At 54.9% G+C, this 27,815-nt stretch overlaps 2 protein-coding genes across 2 annotated transcripts; one reads left to right on the top strand and one right to left on the bottom strand.

The window, feature by feature from the left end:
• The first annotated feature begins 5,136 nt into the window (after nucleotides 1-5,136).
• Nucleotides 5,137-11,959, top strand: BPIFB2 (BPI fold containing family B member 2). Its single transcript, XM_086474670.1, has 17 exons — nucleotides 5,137-5,193; nucleotides 5,515-5,551; nucleotides 6,638-6,754; nucleotides 7,022-7,121; nucleotides 7,440-7,547; nucleotides 7,713-7,850; nucleotides 8,288-8,333; nucleotides 8,597-8,657; nucleotides 8,916-9,007; nucleotides 9,124-9,300; nucleotides 9,633-9,674; nucleotides 9,773-9,937; nucleotides 10,247-10,314; nucleotides 10,986-11,031; nucleotides 11,389-11,452; nucleotides 11,541-11,617; nucleotides 11,891-11,959. The coding sequence occupies exons 1-17, from the start codon at nucleotides 5,137-5,139 to the stop codon at nucleotides 11,957-11,959; spliced, it is 1,464 nt and encodes a 487-aa protein (XP_086330796.1).
• A 2,601-nt stretch (nucleotides 11,960-14,560) lies between these two features.
• LOC104350117 (BPI fold-containing family B member 4) lies at nucleotides 14,561-26,801 on the bottom strand. The gene is made up of 15 exons (XM_009955864.2): nucleotides 26,690-26,801; nucleotides 25,841-25,955; nucleotides 25,216-25,320; nucleotides 24,795-24,950; nucleotides 23,275-23,338; nucleotides 22,804-22,867; nucleotides 22,268-22,359; nucleotides 21,057-21,230; nucleotides 20,270-20,323; nucleotides 19,514-19,681; nucleotides 19,335-19,402; nucleotides 17,957-17,999; nucleotides 17,369-17,432; nucleotides 16,927-17,003; nucleotides 14,561-14,782 (listed from the first exon to the last, which is right to left on the bottom strand). Exons 1-15 carry the CDS (start codon nucleotides 26,799-26,801, stop codon nucleotides 14,561-14,563), a joined length of 1,578 nt encoding a protein of 525 aa, XP_009954166.2.
• Between the last annotated feature and the right edge of the window lie 1,014 nt (nucleotides 26,802-27,815).

Raw genomic sequence — 27,815 nt, 5'->3', positions numbered from 1 at the left:
TGCTGTTAATTACCCAGAGAAAGCATCACCTCTGCTCCCTCTGTCCCTGGTCGAACTGGGTTATTCTGGAGTAAACTGGGTTTAAGCTGGGCGAAGAACAGGATCAGACGCCCCACGGGTATCTGACTAAACCAGACTGACTTCATGACACGTGTTAAGAGGCTGCAAGTCTGAGCTGTGAGAAGCCTTTAGGAACAAGTGCGCTCCGCATCGAGATCAGCTCTGTCCGAGCATCACATCCCTGACTGCCGGGCTGGGACCGGGAGGTTTTAGGCAGTGACAGTGCCTTTGCTGCAGGGATTGCCTGCATAAAACCAGTAATTGCTCAAAAAGCTTCTTTTCACCAGCCTGCAGGCTCCTCTGTGAGGCAAAACTGTGAAAATTCTTACAGCACAGCAAGGAGGAGGAGATGATGATCTCTGGGAAACAAGGATGGGAGGAGGACCAGACTTACCGGACCTGGCAGCATTTTCTGGAGGCTGCTGCCCAGAAACTTGCTCGTGACTTTGGGCAGCGTGCTGGGCAGAGGCAACGCGTCAGCCGACACAGCCGTTACACACATAGCAATGATTATTTCCTAAAGATCAAAAGGCAAGGAAGTCAGGCGCTAAAGAAACCTATCAGGTACGGATTAAGCCAAAATATGCCTAATGTCTAACAAAAGACGTTTTCTCGCTTTCCAAACCTTTTCTCAAGAATGCCATCTTCTGGCTTTAAAGAAAGCGAAAGGTTTCCATGCCTAAAAGAAGCTCTGATACCCCAGCGTGCAGCACCCAAACGAGGACTGATGCCAAAGGTGGACATTGCAGAGATTAACACAGACAGAGCTGGCCTGAATTTATCCATAAAATATTTTTGTTTTCTTAGTGGACAAAATGAACAGTGAAAAGGATTTGTGTTCTGCAGAAACCCACCTGGAGACTGAGAAATTTAACAACGCTGCTACCTACCGCTTAGGAATTATCAATATTGGCAAATCATGGGTGTTGTCCTTTGGGACTCACCTAGGGGAGAGGTTGGTTTTAACGCTAACGAGGGCGATGTGGCAGTTCCTGGAGCTGAACCCAGCGATGCCCGCAGCGTGCTGCCGCAGCCGGGTTATGACCAGAGCGATTTCCATGTTTCCTCCTACGAAGCTGCTCAGAGCAAATCTCGGTCACCGCCGGACAAGCCAGCCCACCCCAGCCCCACCAGCAGCTCTCCCCGTGGGCACCGGCTCCTGCTCACCTTTTCCCAGTGATGGTCATTTGGACTAAGAGGGCCATGAAGAGCCCCGAGCCTGGCGAGAGCATCAGCGATATCACCAGGGAATGGAGATCTTTCACTTTTAGCCTGCAGGAGAAAAGAGAAGAAAAGAGCTGGGAAAGAGGGACCCGCAGGGCAGCCGGGTGAGGCTGCTTGCATCAGTCACCTGTCACTGATATTGCCATCACCACCGTATCCTTCCACGTCTTGTTTGAACTTTCCATCTAAAACCACTTTTAAAGCTGGAAACATGCTTCTTCCAAACAAAAAGATTGCACAGCTTAATTTTGAAAAAAAATTAGGAAAAAAACCCAAGCCAAACATTTGGCATTCAAAATGTCTCCATGCTCTCACCCAGCACAAATCTGCGGGCTGGAGAGCCAGCTCTGATCCCCCAGAAATTCTGGGGTTCCCTCAGGATAGTGTGGCAAAAGCCAGGCCCCCCCCGGCTTTGAGAGCAAACCCCACCCAGCGCCGCAGAGCCACTGCAGCAGCCCCCAGCTGGCGCTGGAACAGGAGCCGACGCGCTTTGTTGCCTTTAAGTTATAGTTTCTCCATGTATTTGGAGACACAACCATGCAGAAAATCACCGGCTTTAATATCACACTTGTTAGCGGGGAGTGATTCGTTTCTGCCTCCAGGCTGACACTTCCCAACCTTCTGCTTTTATTTTTCTCGTTCCCAGGTTCAGGCTCGTGGTGTGACGCCGCTGATCATCACTCACCCTGAGATGCCTTTGATGGGTTTGGCGTTTGGCTTTTTTTTCTGGCTTCCTCTGCCATTTTCTGCAGAACATTGCTCTCGCTCAGAGCAGAGGAGACGGCCGGAAGATTTGCACAAGCTGAGGAGTTTAACACGTAACACCCAGGGAGGAGCCTGTGCCGGGGGGGTGAGGGGGCTCAGCACCCTCTGCAGTACCCTAAACCACATCATTATCGATCCATTCCCGTTCCAACACACATAGGCACCAGCAGGATGCTTCATGGGCTGGAAATCCGAGTTACCAGCCACCTCTGCCGCCCCCAGGTAACGGCAGGAGCTCGGCGGGCGCCCGCGTTGCGATTTCAGACACGAGGCGCATTTTCATGTTCCCACCTTAACGTAAGGGCACACCGGTGAGACAACCCGCCCGCCCGCGCCGGGGCACCGCGGGCGCCGGGGGCTGCGCTCGGGGATGCCGGCTGTGCAGCAGCCAACGGCGGGTTCCTCGCCGCGATGCAGCCGGCGCGTTGCTGCCTGCTTCTCTGCGTGGACGGACAGACTCGTGTCCGTGCACGGACGCCAACGTGGCTGAGCGCTTACCATGGTCAATCGTTCCAAGGTCGATCCTGACAACAGCTCCCAGGCCAGCAGCTCCTCCTGACCACGCCAGCCAGCCGCCAAGGAATAAAATGCACCAAACCCTTGGCATGTTCCCATCCAGTACGGCTGCTCACTGAGCTCCAGGGGCGGCAGAGGCTTACAGGAGCGCACGGGCTTCAACAGACAGAGAGAGACAGTGAGATGGAGGTGGCTCTGAACATCAGGGGCCAAAGGCTGCCTCACGCTGGAGGAAAGCGACCAGATCCCTGCAAGTCCGGCAGAGCTACACCAGCCGAAACACAGCCTCAGCAGAGGAATTGCTCCCCAAAATTCAGGCATCTGTGAACACCCCAGAGCAGCCCCATCAGGACGTGCCTGCATCCCGCACCACCCGCCCTGTGGCTGGTACCCAAGTGGGGCACTAAGCTTTCCCCTTCCACAAGCACCAGAGCTGCTCGTGATGCCTAAAACCCGCTGCAGAGAACGGGCTGGAGCTGCCTGATGGAGCACGTGGACCTCCAGATCTCAGGGCCACCCCGAGCCCTGGCTGTAGGAGCAGCAGGAGAGCCCACGGCTGGTGGCCGTGGCACGAGGTGTGACGAGCCTTTCCACAGGCTGTCGACACGGCTCCACCAGCCTGCTCCAGCTCGGCCTCCCACTTCTCCCTTGCACTGGAGGGAACTGGTGTGAACTGCTGCACCTCGCCACAACGGGGACTCCTGCAGGGAAGGGCCCTGCTGTCACCTCGCCCGGAGGGCCCCCAGAGGTTGTCCAAGTTTTTGCTGATCTTCTGGAGAGAGGCAAGAAGCAGCCTGTATATGAGCCCTGAAGGAGAAAAAAGGAAAACAAAAGCAGTAAAGGGTTGGGTAACTACTGTGGTGTAAGCTAATCCCCGAGTGCTTCTGACACATGCCAAAACAAATAAATTCATTAATAAATTTGAAAGTCCGGGCAATCCCTCAAGCCTCAGGTACCGGCAAGTGCTCCCAGCAAGCTGAAGCCAGCGCTCTTGCTCAACACCCACAGAGACTTGGACAAGTCCAAAAGAAAAACCTGATCTGTTTAATGACATGGTAGGGACAGAAGGGGGGCCGAGGAGAAACCCAAGACATGTCATGGTAAATTCTGCTTTTGGAGGCACCCATGTAACTGTGGCTCTCAAGTTGAATGGCTCTCGCACCCCAAAGATTCATGGAGCCTGTGAGAGGACATGGGGTCAGCTGGCGGATAACCCAGTGGAAACTGTGATGATCTCAGTAATATTCTTACTGATTTCAGCAGAACTGTCACCTGCACAGAGAACGGGCTTCTCGGCCCCATCCACCGCAGGAGAGCCATGGGTCCCACCAGGCTGCAGCCAGGTTGCACGAAGCTCAACTCTGGGCTGGCCATGCTGCTGCCACCACTGCGGCACCAGCCCTACCTGAGCTGGGGCTCGCAGCCACCACGGTGTCCCCACCCGTCACCCCGCAGGTTCACCTCCCAGCAGGACCAGGCTCTGGGAGTTCACTCGGTGGGATCCTGCAGCACTGAGTAATTTATTTCTTTTCATTTCTGTGTAAAACGTGTCATGAGGTTTAATCTGTCATTACCTCCCTCCCAGTGGGGTGCTTGGTGGCTCTGCTGAGCCCAGACAGGGAGATTTACATCTTATCTAAGAGGAGTGTAAGATTTATAGATAACTCCCGATAAGGAACGCATCATGCCAGAAAGACACTTTTGTGCTAGTAACTTGATCAGTCATTATGCTATAAGCTGACATCTAATTAAGCCTCCACAGGGCTCATTGGGTCCAGAAGAGCTCTTCAGGAGGAGAAAATCCACCTCTAAGCACCATGGTGCCATCTCATCCCCGCAGCTTATCCCCTGACCCTTGCACCACTGTAAATGATAATAACGCTCCACAGATAAATCTCCAGTACTGCGCCGGGAAGAGCTGCCTCTATTACCTGTGCTGGAACAAGCTAAGGCAGGGGCAAATTTCCAACCTCTGCTCTAAAACACAGCGGAGACTTATTTCTCAGAGACTTTTCTGGGTTGTGCCCATGTCCCTACAAATATCAGATGCCACAAAACGCCTCTCGTGGCCCCAGGGGACTCGTCTGCAGGTTACAACCTTCTCAATGGATTTACTTTTCTGAACACATTTCTTGCCTCTAAGTGGGCTGCATAGATCAGCGCAGAAGTGTAAATCCTGCTCTCCCTGGGCAGGCTGCGAGATATATATCTTCATATTTTCTCTTGACACTGCTGTCTGGATGCCTTCACTGGAAATGCACAGCGTGGCTGAAACGCTGCTTTTCTTGGCATTTCTCTGTCATGCTGAGAAGGAAAGCAACAGGGCGCTGGCGAGAGCCAAAGGCTTTGAACCTGCCAAGATGCACCTGGAACCAGCGCCCAATAACTCACTTCGCCGAGGCACAAAGGACAATGGCCGCCTCCCTGCTGCAGGTGTTTCAACAAGCGCTGGGCACCTCACCCCATTGCCAAGGGATTCAGACCAAAATGGGCAATTCAACCCTCTCTGGAAGACCGGTTGTGCCTCAAAGCTGAGATCACAAATATTGGGGCGTGGGGGAAAGTCAGAACATGGAGCATGGGGAGCTGGGCGAGACCAGGGAGGACGGGCTTACATGGCATTTGCAGGTAGTCAACACTCTGTCCTCTAGAGCGAAAGAAAGCCAGGAAAACACAAGGGACCCCAAGCACAGGAAGGAGAGGGCCTCTGGCTCCCTCCCATGAACGCTTTCGCTGCTTGTGGAGACGTTATCAAAAGAGGGGGGACATCACCCATCGGTTTTTATACCAGTTGTAATAAATGTTGTTGGTGGCTTTTGATTGGGAATTTGTTAAAGAGAGGAAGGAATTGTTGTACGTGGGCCATTCCACCAGAGGTTAGAGAAGATACCTTAAAATGATTGATCTTCTCACTGAACCCAACAGAAACACTCCTGTTGCCTCCCACAGACTTACCCAGGCCTGATGGAACTGGAGGGCATCCTTGGTGAGCGGCCAAGACCTCCTTCAGCACGACACGTGCAGGTCTCATCGTCTGAGCTGCCCAGCTGGGAGAGCAACACAACCACAGCAGCCTCTTGCTGGTGTGGCCATGGTGGCGGCTGTCCCTGTGGTGTTCGGAAGAAAGCGCGGGCGCAGAGCGAAGAAACCGATGTTCACTTTCTAACAGTGTTTGATTTCTTGGCACCCTCCACCCAGAGACTTTCCTTTGTGCTCCTCTGGAACGCCACAACAAAGACAAACTGCCCCAGCACCTGCTGTTCAATCGTTCACCTCGCCGGGTCAACGGCCAATGTCACCAAGTATATGGGGAAACAATAAAAACGGGCTGTAAAACAAAGCGCCCGCCCGGTGTCCTGGTTTCCAGCCCCTATCTGCCAATTTCTGCCCCATCAGTCTTGGTTGTGAGGATATATAAAGCCAGCTCAGTTCCTTGGTGGGGCCACAGCAAGACACGGGCTGAGTCAGAAGGATGAGACAACTGGCCAGGAAAGGTAAAGATGCGTTTGCAAACTGAATAGCTTGATACAGGCATCGCTTGTACTTACTTTGGTGTGTCTCTGTAAGGGTCGCTTCTCATCAGAAGTCCTCTTTCTGCAAAGACTGATGTAAATACGTGTTTTCTGCAGGTTAAACTTCCTGGATCACTTATTTTCCTGATATTGTAAGAGCATTACAAACATTATATACAATTCCCAAATGGTTGACAACACTTTCACCTTTTTATTTGATTTTAGCCTCCTCTATAGCTTCCAGCCATTCCTCACCCAACCCTAGCTCCTGTTTTATTCCAGCTGTAGGCTGTTCTGTGCTCTGCAGCAGGCACAAACCAGCTGCAAGCATAGCTCCAGCTTACAGCCTGGCAGGGGGGTTGTGAGGCTGAGACTCCTGCGAGTGCCTCAGGCACCACGTGAGAGCTGTGTGGTGGTGCTGCACAAAAGCTGACAAGCTCAGGACCACAAACCCAACCCAGGAGCGGATCTGTGGCTCCCAAGCGTGGCTCCGTGCCTCAGCAGCCGGGCCAGGGCCACGCTGCTCTGACCGGGCTGCTGCGGGTGCCCTCCTCCTCCAGGCGCCGGCACGGCGACGCTCCGCACCCTGAGCATCCTCCTGAGCCTCCTGGTCCCCGCTCACACCACCAGGGCACCGGACTGCGGGGGCATCCTCACCCCATCAGGACTGAGCTACCGTAAGTCCAGACCCCGTATCTCCCATGCCGTCAGCAGGGAGGGGAGGCAGCAGCATCTGCTGAGCCGGCTGTGAAATACCAAAACACTGTCACCGGAGACTTGTGCCATTAATCAGCTCACTTTCCTCATCCCCTCTCTAGAGCTAGTAACAGGCGGACTGGTAAGGGATGGGAGGGTGTCACCTGGACAGATTTCAGTCTGTCCAGCTCTGTGCCTCAGGCCACAAGCTCCAGAGGGTCTTGTAAAGTATCTGCCCTGTTTCACAGTTGCTGAAGTTTCAAAGCATCACGTGGAGACAGTCCTCAGGCAGGACCTCACGGCCCCGACAGTCCCAGACCCGTCCCTCGGCTCCCCAGAGCCCAGCAGGTGAGTCCCCAGGCTTTGCCGCCGCACCGCTGGTTCACGCTGGTGTTTAGCTGGAGCACTGACTATCGTCACAAAAGGCATTTTGCCAGCGAGGGCAAAACTCCTCCTGGAGCCCAACAGAGCTGTTCACCAGAGCGGTTTAGAAACAAGCTCTTGGCTCCTCCTTTGGGGTCTGAGGGCAGCAGCCCCAGCGCCACCCTTGGGGCACAGACTCGTGGTGCAGATCTCATGGACTTCTGGGGTTTGCCCACTGTGAGAGCAGCCAGGGCTTGCACGCCAGGCTGGGCTGGCCTCCCGACACCTTCATTCCTGCTCCAGCGGGAACCAAATTACCTCCGTCAAAGTCGCCGGGCTGTCCCTGTCACTAATCCCCGACACCGGGCTGCGGCTGAGCATCGATGCGGACCTCGGCATCACACCCGACCCGTGAGTGACACCTCTGCGGGGCTGGGAGCAGCCCCAGCTCCCCACCGGAGCGATGGGGCCACATCCAGCACTCGCCCCCTGCCTGGGGGAGCGGGGGGGGCTGGGACGAGCAGGAGCAGGGGCAGCCCCCACGCTCCAGCCTCCACCTCTCCTGCCTTGGCACAGCTCGACCACCGAGGTGATGAGACTGTCCATCCTGGCGGACCTCCACGTGGAAATGAACCCCGAAGGGAACCTGGAGCTGGTGGCCTCTGCCTGCAAAGCCACCTTGGAGGAGATACAGAGCACCGAGGAGTTGGAAAGGTCGACCCTATGGTTTTCCTTGTTGTGGGGTCTGGGTAATGGGTGAAAAGAAGAAACTGAGGCACAAGCATTTCTAAGGCAGGAAGGTGACATGACTGAGACCTGCTCACTGCGCTAAAAGCTTACAAAGGTTAACGCTATCTTCGCGGGAGGAAATTTGTTCTGCTTGCAGGGTTGTTCCACCCTTTTCAAGACAGTTTCCTTTTCTCTAAGGGAGCGGATCTTTCTAAGTAGTGTAGCGGGAACATTTTTAATGCAAGTCCAATGGCAATTCTGCAGTGTTTTAGGATTCTGAATTGTAATCGTAGCTTAATAGATGATAGAAAATAATGGTGATACTGTCTCTGGCTGCCTTTTGGCTCAGATAAAAGACACTCACCTACCCTTATCTGAGCTGGTTCTTCTCTAACATCTTCCATTCTGTTGTTTTCATCCAGCAAGTCCTCTAGTTCAGACGTGGACAAGGAGATTAACATCGATAAGGTAAGATAAAGCGTGTAAAGGCGTGAGACAGATGAAGACAGAGTTGTACAGTTCTGTAAGAATTAGAACAGTTGAAGTTAACCTGGTGCTTTGCCAGGTCTCCCCCACAGCCCCGCGGTCACCAAACACTGCCGTGCTCCATCTCCCAGCTACCACGCAGCCAGATGATGGGGACACCCACATGGGAGGCGTTCAGGGGACGCCTGATGCCAGCAGACCCTCACATTCATCCACTGCCTCTCTTTTTGTTCTTTGTTCCCTAGATTTGCCTGGAAGTCTCCAAATTGCTCCTTTCACCAAACGAACAGCTGATGTCTCTGACAGGTGAGCTTTCGGCTTTCCATCTCATTACGGACGAAGGGCTTCGGGGCTCATTTTGGAGCAGGTCATGAGCTGGGACGGGCTCCCACCCTGCAGCAGAAGCCCAGCAGCAGAAACTCCGCTGCTGTCATCTCCCCGGGGACCCGCTCCCTCCACCTCGCTCTCTTTCCCTGTCTCTTGAGAAACTCAGACGCTCCCCAGCCCCAACCTGCCGTCACTGCTCCCCTCCCCTCTCTGAGCGTCCCTCTGCCCGGTTTGCAGCTCAGTTCCCCGTCACACCGAGCTGCCAGGTCCAGTACCTGCCCCTGGCTGCACCCGTGTTCTCCGAGCAGGGAATCACTGTGTCCTTGCAGGTAAGTCCTTGCTTTCCAGCACTCACAGCTCCAGGCTTTGGGAGAGCCACTTCCTTCCAGTGCGATGTACCCCGAGACACCTCAAACTCCTTTCCTCCTTGCCTGTGTCCCTGCAGACGACTTTCCAGGTGGCGGGGGTGGCGATCCCGCTGCCAGTCAGCCCCGTGCCGTTTAGCATGCCCGAGCTGGCGAGCTCCAGCCCTTCCCACCTCACCCTGGCTTTCTCTGAACACTTCTACACCAGCCTCTTCTCTGCCTTGGAAATAGCTGGAGCCTTCAACATGACCATCCCGGTGAGTAGAGCACGTGAGCAAGGAAGGGGTAGGGAATATGCATTTGGAGGGACAGCCCTGCCCCACGAACGGCTTGGAGGAGCCGTGCGTCCTGCAAAGAAACGAGACTGTGTCTCTGAGTGCCCCAGGCTCCCGAGAATACTGCTCACCTGACGATGTATGGAGGATTTGCCACGAAGAGTAACCAGAACGCCGCTCCTGGCACGTGCTGGCATGCAGGAAGGCTCTGGCACGTACCCGCAGGCTTCTCGTGGCCGTGCTGGGCACAAGCCCCAGAGCAGCAGCCCCCACACAACCATCGGTGGGATCACGAGCTGTGCTTTGTCTTTCAGAGCCTGCTGACCACCACCACCACGGCAGAGAAGATTACTCAGGTTTGTTGCCGTTGCTCCGAGAGGCACAGCACCAGCTCAGGCAGTGCCCACCACCTCGGGGGTGCAGTGCCCAGAAATAACCCCCCCTCCCTCGGCAGATGGGCTCGCTCTTCCAGGAGGACCTACCAGTGGTACTGCAAGCCGTGGTGAGGAGCTCGCCCTGGGTGGTGCTGGAGGAAGGCAAGGCAGCCCTGAAGCTCTTCCTCACCATCCACGTCGGGGCGGGATCGACAACTTTCCAGAGCTTCCTGAGTGTGAACGTGGTGAGTGTGCCCTGCGAGCGTGTTCTGCAAGCACGGGGAAGGTGCTCTGCGAGCGCGCCCGAGCTGCACAGGGGCAATGCCCTTTGCTCCAAGACCCAGCCCGATTGCAGCTGTTACAGGAGGCTGGTTTAGCCTTTACCTGTTGTGGTGCTCGCGAACCTGAGCAGCGTTTGCCTCCGTTGCACAGAGCAGGGCACGAGGAGCACGTTGCAGGTGGCAGCACGAGATGGGTTCAGCACATCCCACTATTGACAGCTGAAGCGGGACCATTTGCTCACTCTGATCGTGCCCTCTCTTTCCCCCTCACAGGATATGTCTGCAGGACTCCTCCTTAGCGTCGCCGACACAAGGATGATGATCTCTGCAGCAGTGATAGAGTAATGAACCCAGCTGCGCTCCGAGTCCTCGAAGGGGACACGTCCCAGCGGTGACAGGGAAAGGAGAGGCAAAGTGGTCCAGGGAATTTCTTAGATTTTGTGGTTTGGGCATTGCAGATGTAGCTCTATCCTGAGGGAAATGGTGAGACTCCAGTAACGTGGTTAGAGAGAAAAGTGAACTTGTCCCCTCCCGCCCCCCGCATTCGGCACAGGCGCACACGGGGGACCGGCACACGCCAACACCACCCGCCTCTGCCTGTTCCTGATGCACCACCGGCACCGCTGCCAGGCAAAGCCCACGCTCGACTGCCCCATCTGCAAACCCAGCCTGCAGCTGGGGGGGCCCCGGCAGTGCCTGCCCGTCGCTCCAGACCCCGACCCCACAGCGTCCCGCACCCCAGCCCGCTCGCCCCAGCGCAGCCTGCCCGCTCCGGCAGGGCCACGGGAAAGTGCTCAGTCTGGGTGCCGGGGGCCAAAACGTCCTCAAGCCCTTGTTGCTGTGCCTGGGGGGACGGAAATTAAGGCTCCAGCTGCCTGCTCAGATGTGCCCAGGTGCCAGGTTCACCGCTGGCTTGGCCCTGGACTCGGCCGTGGCGTTGGGGGGGAACGCGAACGTCACTGCTTATTGCAGCTCATTACAAGCAGCTCCCGCGCTGCTCTCTGTTTTCCAGGGATGTCGAGCTCAGCCTGGCTGCCTCCGACGTGGGTCCTGTGTCGGTAGGTGCCCCCAGCCATGCGCTCCCCAAGTGACCGACCACGGCCGTGTCCCCTCCTTGCACCGTGCTGCTGCGACTTGCTGAATGCAGCAGCCTGCGCCTTAGCACTGTCCCCAAATAGCCTGGTCACCCCCGGCCGCACCAGCCAGGCTAGACTGCCCGAAACCATCCGGGGCAGCAGTCACCAGCAGGGAAATACTTACTTTGGGGGCTCGCTGCACCCCACAGAAGGGAGAGGCAGGTCTGTGCGGGATTAGCAGAGGTGCAGTGAGCATCAGGACTCCTCTCTTGCTGGTCCCTGCCCCTCTCCTTCTGATTGAGTCATGCTGCGAGCTGACCGTGGGTTCCCCTTCGGCAGGCTGCCTTACTGGAGGAGTTATTTCTGCCCACCATCCGTGAGGAGGTACCGGCGCAGGTGAACGGTGAGTTTCGCGGGGGTGCTGCCGCCCAGGGCGCGCGGTGGGGACGCCGGCGGCGCCCAGCTGGTGATTCCCCTCTTCTTTTTCCTAGCGGTCCTGAGCGACGGCGTATTCCTGCCCCACATCTCCAGCTTTACCTACGCTGACGTCAACGTCGTGATTCACAAGGTAGGAAACAAGACATTTAAATTGCTCCCTGCTATGTTTGATATAAAGGGGACCCGGGAGCGATGCTGACCTCCTGACTCCAAAATAAATCAGAGCCTGCTCCTCTAGCCCTGTTAACCCGCAGAACTGAGTTTCACCGCTTTAAATGGGCAGAGTCCCCCCTCTAGCCCCAGGGACCCGAGCGGTGGCTGTGTTGGAGGGGCCATCGGCCTGCAGAGCCCCGTGCAGGCTGACGGGCCCCTCGCTCAGACCCTCGTTCCTCCCCTCGCTCAGGACTATGTCTTGGTCCCCTGCAACCTCGAGCTGCGGGCGAGGAGTGGAGAGCAGACCACGACGGGCTGAAGGCTGGGGTCCGGAGTGAAACAGTGGCGAAGTTGTTCTGCCGACTCTTCAGTCACTCTGCGTGTTTTGTCACGGCTTGAAACGTTGAAAATCTTTCTCGCCTTACTAAAACCACACACTCTCAGATTCAGGATAATAACAGCATTGCACTAGCGGCTTTCTATTCCAGTTCTGCTCTTGGTGGTTTTGTTGCACTAAGAGGATGGTTTGTAACAACGTCCCATGCTTTAATTAAATATTTATCTCTCATGCTGCATTTTCTGGTCTGACTACTGACTTTTTTCCCCTCAAGATTTGTACCTGAAGCCAGATGAATTTTGTCTCGCTAAGAAGTGGTACGAGTACAGATGTCCAGACCTTACGTTTAATTAAGGGAGCATGAAAATTCCACTAATTTATAAGGATGCAAAGCAGCCCTGTGCCTCTCAGCTGCAGAACGACATGGCCCCTCCAACAAGAGATCTTGCATCCGCTTTATCCTCCATTTCTCGTGTTACTATGGGAACGTTACAGCTGGTGGTTTTCCCTAGGTCAGAAAGAAGGGGAAAAAAAAAGAAAAAAATCAGTCTGCACAATGGTTTCTAATTTTAGACGTGAAGGCAGTTCTGTTTGCAAAACGGTACTTCTGACAAAGCTCGTCACAGAGAAAACGCTGAGTGAAACGCGCCTGCACGCGTGGTGAGGGTGCTGTGCGCCCACCCCAGGGCACCGACGGTGCGTTTGTCCGTATTGGAACATTCTCCCCCACGGACCAACCATGCCTCCGTGCTCGGGAGGTTGTTCAGGAAACTAGAAGAGGGGGAAAAACCCACAAGAGATTTGAGTGTCCGAAGTGGAAGGGTGGGCTGAGAACAGTGCTCCTAAAGCCGCCCGAGTTGCTCCATCACTGGGTGCTGCTGGCAGGTGCCTCCAGCCAGGGCGAGCGCACCCTCACTGCTGGCTGCGCAGCTCTCACCAAGGCTCTGCAACGGTGATGCCCGTGAAACCATATTCATTATATACACATACATCTGCTTTCACTTGCAACAGCTATACACATTGTTTCTTGCCTCTGGAGCTGCTGAAAAGCACTTCAAACCCTCATATTTCAGAGACTCAGAAATAGAAAAGCAAACAAAACAAGCCAAGTTGATTTATTATAAGGCATAAAAAACCCTGAAGGTTTATATGCCCAGCTTGGGGACCTGACTAATGATTTTAATGCCCAAAGTTGGCAATAGAGGGAACTGCTCCTAATAAAAGTTTCCTGGTAGAGCTGCAGCCATTATTCTTTGACTAATATATCTTAAATCAGTTTCCCAAAAGGAATAAGCTACAGTCATAAAAAGATGTATTTATCTGCCAGTGGATATTCTGGCTTTAGGTTTTAGCACATGGCTCTGCACCTCCAGCACGGGGGGTTATGGTGATGGGAGCTGCACACCCCGACTCCCGGCCCTCACGTCCCGCCTGGGACCAGCCATGGGGGCAGAGCAGACTCATGCTGGAGAGCTGGGACCTTCTGCTGCTCCCCCGTCACTCGATTCACTGCCTCCGCAGGAGGCAGCCACTGTCGTCCCCAGCAGTCTCTTGGCATTCGCCTGGAAAAAGAAATGATGAAATAAGCATTTGTATCCACCTATTTGGCACAAACAAAATCCATAATTTCCCAGGGCAGCATCCCAGGGTCCTGCAGGAAGAGCCGCCTGGCGACGCTCGGCTTCCCTTGCCGGAGGGAACGGAGCAGGACCTGAGAGCCGGATGGATCAAACACTGGAGAAACAGAGCACAGCCCCTTTGCCAGCCCCCGTGGAGCAGCGGAGGGATGCAGCTTTGCCAGGACACTCCTGAAGCAAGGGCTGGAGAGCCCGAGGTCCCACTCGCAGCCCGGGGGGAGCAGCCAGCCCCCACACCCCTCCCGCTGCTCCCCTCTAAAAAGATTTTCCAGCGTGTCAGGGTGCCAGCACACTGGAAAACGACTGTTCAGGGGTTTTTCCACTGTGCACAGGATTGTCCCAGTTCTTATGAATTCTGACTTGCAGTTTTCTGCTTTGGATTTACTCATGAGCCCACCAGCAATTCAAGGCACTCGATGATTTGGGAGCTGCAGAAATAACGAGCTGCACCAAGGAGATGCTGCCCTTTGCTCCTTCCCGCCCAGCCCCATCTGATAAACAGCATGACGGAGGCCAGGCCTTGGGAGGAAAAGCCGTTTCCAGCTGCACAAGGCGCCTTTTCCACTTCCCTGCGACCCCAGGCTCGCACAGCCCCTGCCCCGGCTCAGCAAGGCAGCGAGCTCTCTGGTTACACGCTTCCCGTCGGCTTTTCTTTCTCAAACAGACCCCTGGGACAGTGACAGATCACAGCTTACTCTGCAGCGTGCCAGCAAAATTAATCCCCTCCAGCAAACCAGAATGCACACAGAAGTGCTGGCCAAGAGAGCGTGCAGAAAAGGTGCTAAACTTTGCTTACCGTACAGAAGGTGTTTGCTCAGGAACCAGGACAAAACCTTGGACAAACAAAGCCCGTTGTGCCAAACCGTGGGCAAAATGGATGGACGGAGAAGCCAAGCCCCATCAGCCCAGTAACCCCAAGGTAGCACAAAGCAGCTGCCAGCGCAGGTCAGCGGGGCTGCTCATCCTGCCCCCGGGTGACGGGGTCACACCGCGCCCCAAAACCCCGCTCTGCCAGCACCAGGGGCAGGCTGGCACCAGAGGGCATGAGCAGTGGGGTCTGGAGCTCCCGGCTCACGAGCACAGCCCAGCGGTCCACGGCGTTCCCTCTTGCTTCGCAGAAACTCCTCGCCCGCGTGGCTTGGGTGGTGCTGGGGCCGCCCGCAGCACGCTGCTCGAGCGGGGAGTCCCATCACCGCGCAGGAGCACCATTTCTGCCCGGGGACACGGCAAGGTCCGTGTTACCAGCAGCCGAAGAGCCTTTGGGGAGCGCAGTCCCACCGGCACCGCCAGCCTGCACAGGGCTGGGAACCAAAGGAGCCGTTCAGACTCGCCAAAACGCCGGTCTTTGGCGTTATCATGTCCTTCAACCCACCCAAAACCCTTCTGCTGTGACACGAGACGTGCCAGCCCGCACGGTGACGGTGCACACCACCGTTTGCCGTTTGGCACAGCCCAGGAGAGCTCTGGGCAGTTCGCACGAACCGGGACTGCCGAGGGGTCCAGCACGTCCTCTGCTGCGCCTGGTGATCCCTCCCCAACATCCCACTGGGATGCTGGAAACGGGCGCAGCAGCCCAGCGCTTTGGCCGGGCAGATAAGAGCCGTTCTCACCTTCAGGCAGAAGCGCAGAACAGGATATTGCCCCCGAGCGGTGCCAGACCCGCTCGCACATCACCCGTGCTTTAGCAGTGACGCACGGCCGTTAGCTCGGGGGACGGTAGCAATAAACAACACACTGGTAATAACGCCTAGTGCTGGGAAAAACAGGTGTTTGAGGGGCCATTTAAGACCTCAGATTTATTTATTTTTTACCCCTTTTTTTTTTTTTTTCTGAAATCAAAAATGCCAAAATTCTTTTCCCTGCGACATGCAGAGACCAACTGACGGTCACATCAGTCTAAGCAGAGGGGGATGACTGCAGGCAGCTGGGTGTGCTCCAGTGTTCTCACACTGCTCAGTTTTCCCTTCAGCTTCTATTAGGAAATGCTTCAGGACCTTTGGAAATGCAATTTCATTCTGATTTCTGCTTGTGAATTAGCATAGGTTACCTGGGCAGGAGTAGCCACTGAAAATCCAAGTGGTTTGTTTTGGTTTTTTCTTGGGAAGTTTGAGTGGAAAAAGATTTACAAATGGAAACCCAAGAGACCAGCTGTCACAAAGGAGCCCGATCCTGTAGCAGAAGCCAGGACAGATACTCTCCCTGAGAAGCATCAGAAACCAGAACCTCATTCCAAGCACTAAAAAAGTAGGAATGTTTATTAAAAGAGTTACATGACAAACGTACCCCGAGCTCCCGCTCAGCACGTCGTACCCTTCCGAACAGGGATGGCGATGTTTACTTAGAAAGCCACGTGCAGCTGTTTCATTATATCAAGAAGGATTTTCCCTCAGGACAAAGTTAACAATTCCGCTGCAGCATCACATGCAACTGCTGTAGCTGTGAGCCCAAAACCACGCCGATTTCTCTCAATAAATATCTGTACACAGAGCTGCCTACCGGGTTCTGGCTCATGCAAGTACCTTAGTGCTCACACCAGCCAATTAAATTTAAAGTGTCTTAAATATTATCGAGAATCTTGAAACAAGTTTAGAAAAGGAAAACAGATAACGCTGGTCTCGATGCTCCATCCTTGCTGGTCATTCTCCCCTTTCTCTGCCCAGAAGGGCCTCCCCGTGCCTCGCGCTCCCCGGATCACACCAGAATCGCCAGCAGGCCCTGAAGAAGCACAAGGAGCGACACACTTAGTTGTTATTGCCCAACTTTGAGGGATGCCGCTTCACAGCCGCTTGTCAGCAGGACACAGTGAACAGAAAACCCTCTGGCAGATGTCAGATTTGTCAGGAGGGGGGCGCAGTCCCCTTCGGGAAGTGTCAGAGAACGTCCCAGCCCCCCTGGGACATCTCCAGGATGCACAGGGCTGGAATTCGGTGCAATTCAAGACACTTTGAATAGTGCCACTCGAAAGGGCTTGCCAGACCCCCCGGACCCACAGCAGAGCTGCTCCCACAGAGCTCTCCAGAGGGAAAGGCAGCCTGGAGGGGGGAACCAGGATGTCCCCCAGAGGGGCTGAGCACCTCTCGTCACATACCTGCTTCCGTAATACTCCTGGGCATGAGGTGCTCAGGCAGCATTTTCTGACCTGAAGGAGGTCAGACAGAAAAACCCTTTCTGGCCTTTCCAGGCTTAAAATCTGCAGTTCTTGCACACCAAGACACCACTGGCAGGGGCTGTTACAGGAGCTGGCTGCCGGGAACAGCCCCAGCGACCTGCGCTGCTGCCCGGCAGGAGGAAACAGCCTTTCTGAACACTCACCACTGATATCTGAATGTTCGCCTTTACAAAGGGGATGTCCAGCACGTTTGGCAGAGGGATCCCGATGCCCAGAGCACCTGCAGGGGACAGACAGGTCCTTACACACCGCCGGAGGGGCGAGCCCAGCTCCCACCCCACGACAAAGCTGCTCCCAGGGATGGTGAAGGCAGCAGAGCTGCTCTGGGGGCACGGACCGCAGCACCACCGCGCACGATGCACTCTGGCTTTCCTCACTTTCTCTGCCTCTATCCGTGGCCAGGGCCCCGAGGGCTGGAGCTGGGGTGGGTGGTGTGAGAATGAGGTTGGGACTTTTAACTACAGCCTCCAAACGGGGACTGCAGCCCCTTGATCGCTCCTGCTACAGCTTTCAGTCACGCACACGTACCCCGCTCCCCTCCTCAGCCAAAGCACCCCGCTGTCACAGCTGCCCCGGCCACCTTACCGTTGATAAGGGGCAGTAACGTTTCCACCAGCAGAACGCTGCAGTGCGGCTTCAAGCTCGAGGTCTGAACCAGAGAAGGAACAAGGACGTGAGCGGCACACGACAGCGGCAAGCACAGCCCGGCGCCGCGGCTGGACGACAGCCAGTCCCTCAGGACTGGAAATCACTTCCCACCGCCACAGAGAAAGAACAAATAGTCCCTCTTTTCTTTAAAGCAAATCTACTTTTCTTCCTCAATTTGTATTTGGTGCTCCCTTTGGGAAACCTTCTACCAGCAAAACTCGTGCTGGAACAACGTGTAAGCTTTGCCCAAGCAGGGGTGAACAAACAAACGGGCTTCAGGCTTTACATCTGCGTTATTAGAAAAGGCAGAAGGGAAAAAAAAAAAGGCAGCAGAAAGAACTGCTACAACGTACGAAGTAGAGCAGCTAACAACTAAGACCATGGGCAGATGTAATCCATCACAGCCAGGACACGTTACAGCATCACGCAGCGACCGCCTGTTTCCCTCCTTCCCCAAAGCCGCAGAGCACCGTGCTCGGCCGCCCGGCCTGCCCAGTAAAGCCCAGACTGGTGCGAGAGACTTACGTCACTGATGCCAACATCAGAAGAGTCCAAGGAGAGGGAAATGCTGCAGGGAAAGGAAAGCAAAGAGCGTGTCGGACACCGAGGCACTGGCCAGAGCTCGCAGGTCCCTTCCGTGAGACCCCCGCCACCTCCCAGCGCGGCGTCGCTCAGCCCAGGGACAGGGGATCCCGTTGAGGCACCACCGGGGCGTCCGTGAGGGGGTCACAGTGTTGAGCACAAACAGCAGGCACTGCTGCTCTTGCGAGAGAGAAAAGGCAGTAGGAAAACAAAAGCTTAACCTGATTTTTATTTGCTTGTAAATGAAACGGCGCCGCAGCAGGGCACGCACCAGCTCCCAGCTTCCCTTCCCTCCCCGTGCCCCGGTAGTCATTCACCTTAGGAAAGGAGTCGGCTCCCGGTTAGCTGAGAGCTGAGCTTCCAGAAAAAGATCCAGCCTGGATTTAAAGATCATGAGCTCTGGAGAACTCGCTACAGCTCCTAATCTATCCTTGCAATCACCCAGCTATCTCCATAGCCAAAACATACGCTTTATTTCCACTTCAAATTTCTCTTTCCTGCTTCTATTGAATCTTGTTATATCTTTGTCTATTGAATTAAAGCCCTTTGATGCATTTCTGTTCTCTATATCGCTGCATACAAGCTATGCCAATGTTGCTTCTAAATCTGGCTCTTTGACAAGCTAAATGGCTTGAAATCTCAGACCTCACACCATAAGGAATGCTTTCCGATCTTTAATCACACCTTGACTGGCACTAACGACAGCACTTCCCTTTGCTCCTTTATCACTCATGTCCAATATCAGACATTTCAAACTACTGCCCGGGATCAAAGTCAAGCTGAAGAGTCTTACAATTATTCAGGTTACCTCATTTCTCCTTGTTATAAAACTGACATAGACTTTTCCTCCAGTCTCCAAAAACTTTCCCCCTGCTGCCATGTTTGCTGAAAGTCAGCAACACTCGTCCACCTCATGCCATCAGCCAGGTATGAAGCTCTCAGGTTCAGGAAGTGAAATGTCTGGTTTACAGCCACCAAAACACATTCCAGCGGCCCCAGAGCTAACGCCACACAGCAGAGTGTCCCCGGCCTGTAAGAGGGCAGCGCTGCCCGGCCGTGTCACGCTCCCGTCCCTTCTGCCGTAGCTCAGGCACCTCCAGCAGCGCCGTGTCACCGAGGGACACGCGTTACAGCACTCGGAGTGTCCCTGGTGAATTGCAGCCCTTCCTGCTGTCCTGCTCTCTTCTGGCCACCACCTCCCAGAAAACTAAACCTGTACCCTGAGCTCCGGGAAAGCCAGAGCTTCCCAGCAGGGCTGAACACCCAGGGCTGTCGCGGGGGAGCAGGCTGGGGCGTTGCAGCCACTGCGGGGACAGCCTACCTGCCCAGGGACACCTCCAGCACCAGCCTGTCTCCAACAACCGACGCGTGGGTGTTTAGGTGGAGGCCCTGCAAGGAGACAGGGAGAGGATCAGTCCATGGAGACACCCCAATCCCAGCTGCCAGTCACCTGGCCGGCTCCACACCTCACCAGTTTGTGGGCTTTACATCCACACTTACAGCCGTCAGCAGCAGGAGGTTGAGGATGGATCCGTCTGAACGCTTAACAAACAGCTGAATCATGACCGAAAGCTCGATGGTGGCCTTGTTCTCTTCCAAGAGGATGAGTGGGTTCCCAGACAACGTTAGCTTAATGCTCAGAGGACTGGTCCCTTGGCAGCGGGAGCACTGTGGGAATCAGGGACGCACAAAGGTGGCTACCTGCACCCCACACACTGGCCAGACAGGGGACTGGCACTCCTCTGGTGGGCTCTCACAGCCCTGTAACTCTGTAGGGCTTCCCCCAAGGTCACACAGACCTTGGACAAGCCAGGTTTACAGAGCAAAGAGGTCTGGCAGCATGGGTCAGCACCCCTTGCTGCGGGCAGTAAGGGGCTGAGGAAGCCAAGGTGGGCACGAAGGGGGCTGCAGCCGTAAGGGGGTGCCCGTGGTGCCCAGGAAGCAGGAGATGCCAGACATTTATCAGCTCTTTCTGTCAATGGCTGTGAGAGGGGACGTTTCCCTGCTTAGGGAGCAGGAGAAGGTTGGCTAGAGCCGATGGCACCGCGCAGAGGCTGCCAAGGGCTGGGCACCAACCTCCAGCCCCTTCCCACACTCCAAGCAGCCGGTCGGACAGCAGGGTAGCCTTGAGCTATGCTGGCATGGCTGGCGTGGCTGAGGGGAGCAGGAGTCTGGAGACCTTTGGCGGCAGCACACCGGCACATCCAGGTGCATCGCTTGGCCTCGGACCTGGCGAGGTTTACACTAATTACTCACCCCGGCAGGAACGAGGGTCGTGATGGCTTCCTGCAGACGGCTGGCACCGGAGAACTGTTGGAACAAAAGCGCAAGCAGCCCCGATGAGCACTCCAGCTGATTTCAGCAACACCCGCCCTGCCGGGGCCACATGTGTCCCTGTTCCCAGTCAGCTTGTTTGCACCCCTGGGGCCAGTCCCCGAGCCCTCATCCGCTCCCTGTCCCCAGTGAAGCCCCAGGCAGCTCAGTCACACACAGACCGACGCTACAGCAGCACCCCGAGCCCTCCACCCTCTCTGTTGCTCCCCAGCTGCCTGGGCGAGTCCCCATCAGCCGTTAAGGTGAGAGCAACCACCAGCGGAAGGAGATGCAACCCAGAGGCTTCACCACTTGTCGGTGTGCAGACCCCTGATATCTCCCAGTGGAAGCAGAGAAAACGCGTGTGCCTAGAGAATTGCATCACATGCACAAAGCTGCTTTCCTCAGTGACATTTTGCAGGCTCCTTGAAATGGATTACAGACCTCCAGGAGCTCATGGCATAACCAGTATACAACTGGTTTCAATAGGTATCCCTGGGGGTGCTTGTACAGAAACAAGAAGGGCCGACCGTGGCACGTGCTATTACGGCTTTCTGGAAAGAGCAGCAAGGAGGCGGTGCTGGGGCTGGAGCGGGAGCACATCCACCCGCAGGCCCCGGACCGGCTGCGTGCCACGCCATGCACAGCCCCGCTCCCTGAGCCGAGCCACGGTCTGGCTGTGTCCCTTGCCACCTCCCCCCGCATGAGACACGGGTGCTGCCACACTCACGACTTCTGGCGTGCAGGTGAAGGTCTGCGGCGGTATCTGGACCATGAGGGACAGGGCTGCGTTGAGAAAGCTCTGGCGCAGCCCCAAGACCAGAAGCTTGTCCAGCAGCGGAGGCAAAGCAGAGGGGGACGAGTCATGGGGGATGATGCTGCCCCCCACCTGCTTCACCGCACCCTGCAAAGAGAGGTGACGCGGCCCTTACACCGAGCCCTCGAAGCCACGAGGTGTGCCCAGACCCTGGAGAGGGAGGGTGGGGGTCTGTGCCAGCTGACACAGCCCTCCCCTCGCCAGCAGCCTAGGGAAAGCGTTGGACATGGAGCAGTTCCCTCCAAGTTTAATAGAGGAAAGGAGCTGATAAAGGCTGGAGTGCATAATCGAGGCCGCCTCAGCTAACGATGCACTTTGTCCAAATCACAACTCGCTGCTTCATTTCACCCTTGAGACTTCACTCCCAGAGCGAGTGAGTGGACAAGGTGCTGCCAGCCCGGCGGTGCCAGCCCTTCCCTCCCCCTAGTCGGGCATGAGCCATCCGCAGACTCCACCGGAGACGTGCGCCAATACCATCTCCTTGCTAAGGAGACCATCGCCGACCATCTGGGGTGGCGGGGGCAAAGACTGATCCCACTGAAGTATCCACACTAAAGCAAGAGCAGCAGCGCAGGTCGTACAGACTGCAGGGTTTGTTATCAGCCCTTGCTGTTTGCTGCGTATGGCCCAGCTGCTTCTCGCCAGCCACTCTCTTTTCTTCAAGCTCTCCTGTTCGAAAGTAGTTTGGTTTTTGCTGTTTTTTTTTTTTTTTTTTTTCCCCTAACAAGACAGATGTAAAAAATAGATCCATTAGCTTGGTTTAGCATAGAGACTGAATAGCAATGGCAAAAAGCAACAGCACCAGTCTGCAGGCAGGGTGAGGATGAAAACTGCTTGTCCCAGCAGTAACGAACAGCAGACACACATTCCCAGCCACTCTCGGACTAAGTTTGCAAACAGAGCAAAAAAGGGCTTGAAGAAATGTACACACGGTCACTTAGCAGTGGTTTGGATAAGGATCTAAATATTTAGCCAGCATTTCCAGCACGAGTCCTTAGCCCAGCTCCTCCTCCGTGGGGTCGTACTGGAAGAGGAGAACTGCTCCCACGGGATGAGGTGAACAGTCTGAAAGGCACCGCGCCACACTCAGGCCCTCAGGGTCCTGCTGCCCAGCGTTAACTTACATCTAAATCCAACCCCAGGTACAAGCCGGAGGTAAACGGGAGGCTGGCCAGCCGGTAGTGAATCGTTCCTGCCGTACCGACGGGGATCACCGCTTCACAGAGAGAAAAGAAGATCGTTACACCAGCAAACAAGCAGCAGCACGAACTCCTGCCCTGACCCCGCAAGCTCCCAGGCAGACCTCACACCCACAGCCCACGTCCCACGCTGGTTCACTTCTCCTACTCAAAACGGCCAGAACATCCCCAAATTCACCTTCGTGGGATCCGCCTTTAGAGTATAGCCCAAAGAGAGCGCCAAAGAGAATAAGCTAAACCCAAGGGTGATGTGTAAAAACGGCGTAAGAAGGGCCGGGGTGCGAGCAGTTCGCTTGGACTGCTGGGTGTGAGCTCCCGGTTCAGTGGCAGAAGCGCAGCTCCTCCCGGACACACTTATGGACTGGACATGGGAAAGGGCCCTTCCCACCGGAAGGGGTTGCCCGGAACGCGGGGAAGCAGCACCACCTCCTCCTCCTCCTCCTCCTCCCCAAGAAACGCACCGTTGAGAGTGCCCAGGAGCTGGATGTTCACAAGGTTGACCACGATGTGAACTACCGGACACAGCTGCAACACAAAGCAGAAATGCAACCACTCGACCCCCCTCACCACCCCCCTGCAGCTGATCAGACCCGCTCCTTTTCCTCTAAATCCCCAGGGAAAAAGTGCTGCGTGGCATCGGGCAGCAGCTGGGATGCTGTGAAGGACTCGGGGGCAGCGGAGCAGCACTGGGGCTGTGGTACCGCACCGAAGAGGCCTGCTTTGCTCTGGGGAATATTTCAGGCATCACCCCGTGGGCAGAACCACACCGGCAGCAGCCAGGCCGGTCACGGACATCCCTGGTGAGCAGCACAGGCCGGTGATGTGGGGAAGCAACACAGAAAGATGGTGCAGCTTGCTGTGACCTCGTAAGGTGTGTGGCTCCTGACATTTCTGCTTGTCAGCTAGGAGAGGAAGGCCACCTTCAGGCTTACCAAACCGGGCAGAGTTGCTGTCAGCCGGTTAAGCACTACCTCATGTACCGACAGGGACAGTAAGCTGGAAAGGAAAGAAAAACATTTCCAGTCACTACAATCACAGCTCCAGGACAGGAGACCACAGGATCTCCAGCCTTCACTTGACACCCTACTAGGTCCTCAGCCATCCCTTCAGGGACGCAGCTGCAGCTCACGCGGGCCAGAGCAGGGGCTGAGCAGAAGGCAGGGGGGCAAGGAGCTGCATCCTCGCCGAGGGGAGAGCGGGGCTAATTTCTGGGAAGTCGTTGTGTGAAGGCTCCAGTGCTTGGGGTGCGCAGACGTCGCTGCACGCCAGGAGTGAGCCTCTCACAGCGTAACCTGCGCGTGGTTGTCTCCCTCTGGTATTTAAATCAGTGCTGTAGTTAAGGGAAGGTGAAGCTGCTGTGAAATATCTCCACGTTAGTTATGGGAAACAAACAATTTACATGTGGAATAACGAGGAGGAGGAATGTGCTGCGTAACATTTCAGCGCTGCTGCTAAATAGATCACTGTGGGATGCGTGGTGCCTGCAGGCAGCGCGGAGCCATTTACTTTTGATAATCAATATATTTCTGGGCTATTGAGTTAGAACACGCAGCAGCACACTTGGCAAGGCACAGACAGCGGGAATTCATAACGCATCTCATTATTTACACCCAAGTTCTGCCTATAGACACATCTGAGGAATTGCCATGAAGGCAACCGCGTACATCCACACTCCCCCTTACCCCACAGGGAGCTTGCTTCCTGAGCACCATCACTTTCATCCTGCTAAAACTTAAAATACGACCCCCCAGAGCGGGTGATCTGTGCTCCTCTACTCACTTACACAGTCTGTTTCAAACCAGCTGCTGCACTGATTGAAATATAATGCATAATGCAAAAATTAATTATGAGAAATTCAGTGAACCTGAAAAATGAGTAATTCAAAAGCCATAAAAGAAAATATTTCCCATGATCAATTTACTGCTGCATTCGTCAATACCTGAAGTTAGAAAATTCTTTCTGCAGAGAGTTTAATAAGACTGAGCCAGTGATGGGACATTCGCACGGAATTCCACACACCCCCAGGGGTCAGAGCAAAGCCCACACACACGCCCAGCATCTTGCTGTGACAGCAGCCAGAGACAGAGTATAAAACCAGGGCGAGCAGTGGTGCTGCTCCCTAGAACACCCCCTGCCCTGTTATTCCTGCCCTTTGGACATCAGCTCAGGAGCTAAGTCTAAAGAAGTGCACTGGAAGAGGTACCAAACCTCATACTTCAGATCTTAAAATTTCCACGGGCAAACAGGGCATAGTAACCCTCATCCTCCAGCAGCCAACTTTTTTGCCAGTTCCACTGAAGCAACTGGCTTTGGCAATGGGAAAGAAATTACTTCCCTGAGGCCTGGCTCTGTATCAACTTAGCACCGTCTGTGTCCTGGCAGACTGTCTAGATCGTTGGATAAAGTGAGGAGGGTTGCACGCGGCGGAAAAGATAAATCCCCAGGCACTTACCCAGAAAGGAGCTTGATCTTTATGGCACCGAGGATGCAGAGGCAGTCTTCGACAGCGACCTGGACTGTGCCCGATTCAAAATTTGTGCATTTAATGTTTGCAGTAATGTTCACATCCACCAAGATTTCAATTAGTTCTGAAAGAAGGCCAACCAAGCTGAAAAAAGCAAATGGGTTGAACGGATTTCACCTCTCAGCCTCTACCCAGAGAAACTCAGCAAAGCCAGCAGCAACAAACTGCACCTCCATCTCCTCCAACTCACTACAAATGCCACGAGCCACCTTTCGGTGCCTGTTCTGCTCTGTGAGTTTACTGTAGGTAAGAAACACCTAGAAATCCATGAAAGATGCAAAATGTTGCACAACAGGAAGCCTGTGGATGGGGGTTTCCCTTAACAGCCACTCTGAAACACCACACTCACCAGTTGCCGCTGAGCTCCAGCTTTGCAGTGATGGTCATCTGGACCCCGATTCCTCGCAGCAGCACCACTGACAGCTTGGCAAGCCGAATTTTGGCAAGGTGTAGGCTGCAAACAACAGCAAAAGCCGGCGCAAATCAAAAGCATCTTCTAACAGCGGAGCAGCTCTACCCGCCGAGGAGCCTAGAGCGCCCACATCACCGCGGCCACCTCCAGCTGGAGGCACGGGTGTTATAAGCAAGAGATACCAGCTCCAGGAGGAGCCTGCAGCTGAAACGCAAAAGAAGGCAACCTAGAACGGGGCTGGGGGGGAAGCCAACTCCACAGAGCCGTCAGCTTTTTCTCTCTGCGGCCCCTTCCCCCCTCTCTCAGAGCTGCCCAGCACCTCAGGTAGCAGCAGCAGCAGCACCATCAGAGCCGTCATTCTGCATCCGCACCCGTGACCTGCAGCGCACTGCACCGTCCACCTTGCTACCACATGGGAAACTTTTACGGGGTCAGAATTTCAGTATCCAGGTAAACCAAGGATAACTGCTGGGGCCAGTCGTGCCAGCTGCAGCTCAGCTTTTGCCGCTTCGGAACCGATGGTGAAGGTGCACTCCCGGAGAAGCCCTCGCTCTCCACTTACCCAGTGATGCTGGTGGGAGAGTTCAGCAGACCCCCTTCACCCATGATGTTTGGGAGCACGAGGCCCTGCAGGTGCTGCTGGAGAAGCCCGTTCTGAAGTATGGCTTCCGAGAGCGCTGGAAAACAGCTCTGCGTGAGGACCAGCACTTGCAGCAAGGACCTCTCTCCCCCTGGTCAGATCTGTCCTGGCAAAGGCGTCACACCACAAAGACCCCCCGCTCCCCAAAACTCCTTACAACGCCACCAGCTGCCTCGGTGCAGTCAAATCACGTAGCGGGTGGCATTTTACAACGTGCACTGAACCAAAGCTGGCCTCAGTGAATTGACAGGCAGGGACAGCAGTGGAGAGCACCCCAGACCTCCGAGTCAAGACTGCAGCACGGTTTGTGCTACCAGAAACGACCCCACTCAGCCATTGCGCTTCCACTCATGACTTGTTTCCCATTCGTAAAGGGGGGTTGTTTGTTGTTTGGTTTGGATTTTTTTTTTTTTTTAATAAAAACAACTTGAAACAAGACTCTTTTTTTTTTTTTTGCTGGAGCATTGCAAATATTAACACGACTGCTAAACTTCACAGCAGTTGTTTGCCAAATATCAGCTGCTCCAATATGGAAATGAGAAGCTAAGACAAAAAGAGGAAACAATCCAGGTCTAGCCCTGAAATCCTGCATGGCTGTTTGGTGCTGAAACGGCTCTGGAGCAGAGAGACTTCCCTGACCCAGGAACCCAGCGATGGCTGTCAGAAGCTCTGAACAACTATAACAGAAAGATGAAGACACTCGGGAGGTTTCCCTCCTTGTCACGGTCCCGCATAGCTTTCAAAACAAACGTGACTTATGTTTCTAGTTACCGTTCTGCATTGCCACTGGGCTGACGGCGCAGGACAGACCGGACAAGACTTCTTGAGAGGGCGAGAGGAGACCACAGAAAAAGATGATGCCAAAAACCTTCAACTTCATCATCTCTGCAAGACTCAGCTGCTGGCAAGGGAGACAGAGTGAAAAGTGGGGGGGACGCCTCTAAGAAGGGATCCCAGTGCCTTTACAAGGAAAGAGGTCAAGCGAGAAACTCCTCCTCTGCTCTTTACTGACCCAGTAAAGACCCAGAAAGACGAAAGACCCTGCTCGAGCCTGAGGCAGCAGGACCTTGTTCATGTCCACACATGGGGACAGACTTCAAGCATGGGTCAATAAAAGCCCTTTCCTTGTCCTTTGCGACTGGCCCAAAACAGTCTGTGTGTTCACACGAAAGCAAGCCAAACTGCTCTTCCCCTGAACTGGCGTTTCAGCAGTTGTTACTTCTGTACCCCTCAGATGAAAAGTTACGTGTGTCTTGGTAAGGGTCTTTGCCAAGGGAAGCAGATGAGGATTATTCTTGTTCTTTCTAACTTTCAAAAGCAATAAACTGAAGCTCAAGTGACAAAAATAAGCTAAACTTATAAGAAATAATTATTAGCATCAAATTACTTATGAAATGACAGACATAGGCAGATGACTTGGAGCTTGGTGCACAGCTAAACCTCAGAGGAAGCCAAGCACCAGGCACGCGACGTGCGTCCTTCCAGAGCGATGACACTACCACCAGGCACGTCTCCCTGCCACCACGCAGCCTTCACCAGCCCAGGCTTCGGTGCACACCGATGCCTTTACCTGCATCACCCGCAGCCAGCTGGGCAGGGCTCTCTGGTCCGCTCAGGCTCTTCTGGAAGTCGTCGAGACTCTGCGTCGTCCTCCCTTTCTTTCCTGCAACCGAGACGGAAGAAATCGCCCTTATATAAAACCCGCAGCCAGCCAGACACACCTTTTCCTCACAACCTCCACGTCTCACGAGCAGGCATCCCTCTGTACTCCGGCGCCTTGCAAGCAACACCCAGCTGCCACCTCTCTTGATTTATATGAGGTAACGTCAGCGCTGACTTGACCGGTTGACATTTCCCTTTGTGGCCTGGATCACTCGGCCGCCGCTTTTCCCCCCCT

The sequence above is a fragment of the Leptosomus discolor genome, chromosome 17 (genome assembly GCF_034619465.1).
Source record: "Leptosomus discolor isolate bLepDis1 chromosome 17, bLepDis1.hap2, whole genome shotgun sequence".
Classification (NCBI taxonomy): Eukaryota; Metazoa; Chordata; class Aves; order Leptosomiformes; family Leptosomidae; genus Leptosomus; species Leptosomus discolor.
This window is presented reverse-complemented; position numbering and strand designations above follow the sequence as displayed.

What these genes read in the sequence shown, in the direction of transcription:
- LOC104350117 (XM_009955864.2), bottom strand. Translation starts at nt 26,801, where the DNA reads ATGATGAAGTTGAAGGTTTTTGGCATCATCTTTTTCTGTGGTCTCCTC. An exon ending in CTGATGTTGGCATCAGTGAC is followed by an intron (nt 17,433 to 17,956) that starts GTAAGTCTCTCG and finishes TCTCTGGTTCAG; the next exon opens with ACCTCGAGCTTGAAGCCGCA. An exon ending in CGAACATTCAGATATCAGTG is followed by an intron (nt 14,783 to 16,926) that starts GTGAGTGTTCAG and finishes CCGCTCGAGCAG; the next exon opens with CGTGCTGCGGGCGGCCCCAG.
- BPIFB2 (XM_086474670.1), top strand. Translation starts at nt 5,137, where the DNA reads ATGGAGCATGGGGAGCTGGGCGAGACCAGGGAGGACGGGCTTACATGG. An exon ending in CCGACGTGGGTCCTGTGTCG is followed by an intron (nt 11,032 to 11,388) that starts GTAGGTGCCCCC and finishes CCCCTTCGGCAG; the next exon opens with GCTGCCTTACTGGAGGAGTT. An exon ending in TCAACGTCGTGATTCACAAG is followed by an intron (nt 11,618 to 11,890) that starts GTAGGAAACAAG and finishes CCCCTCGCTCAG; the next exon opens with GACTATGTCTTGGTCCCCTG.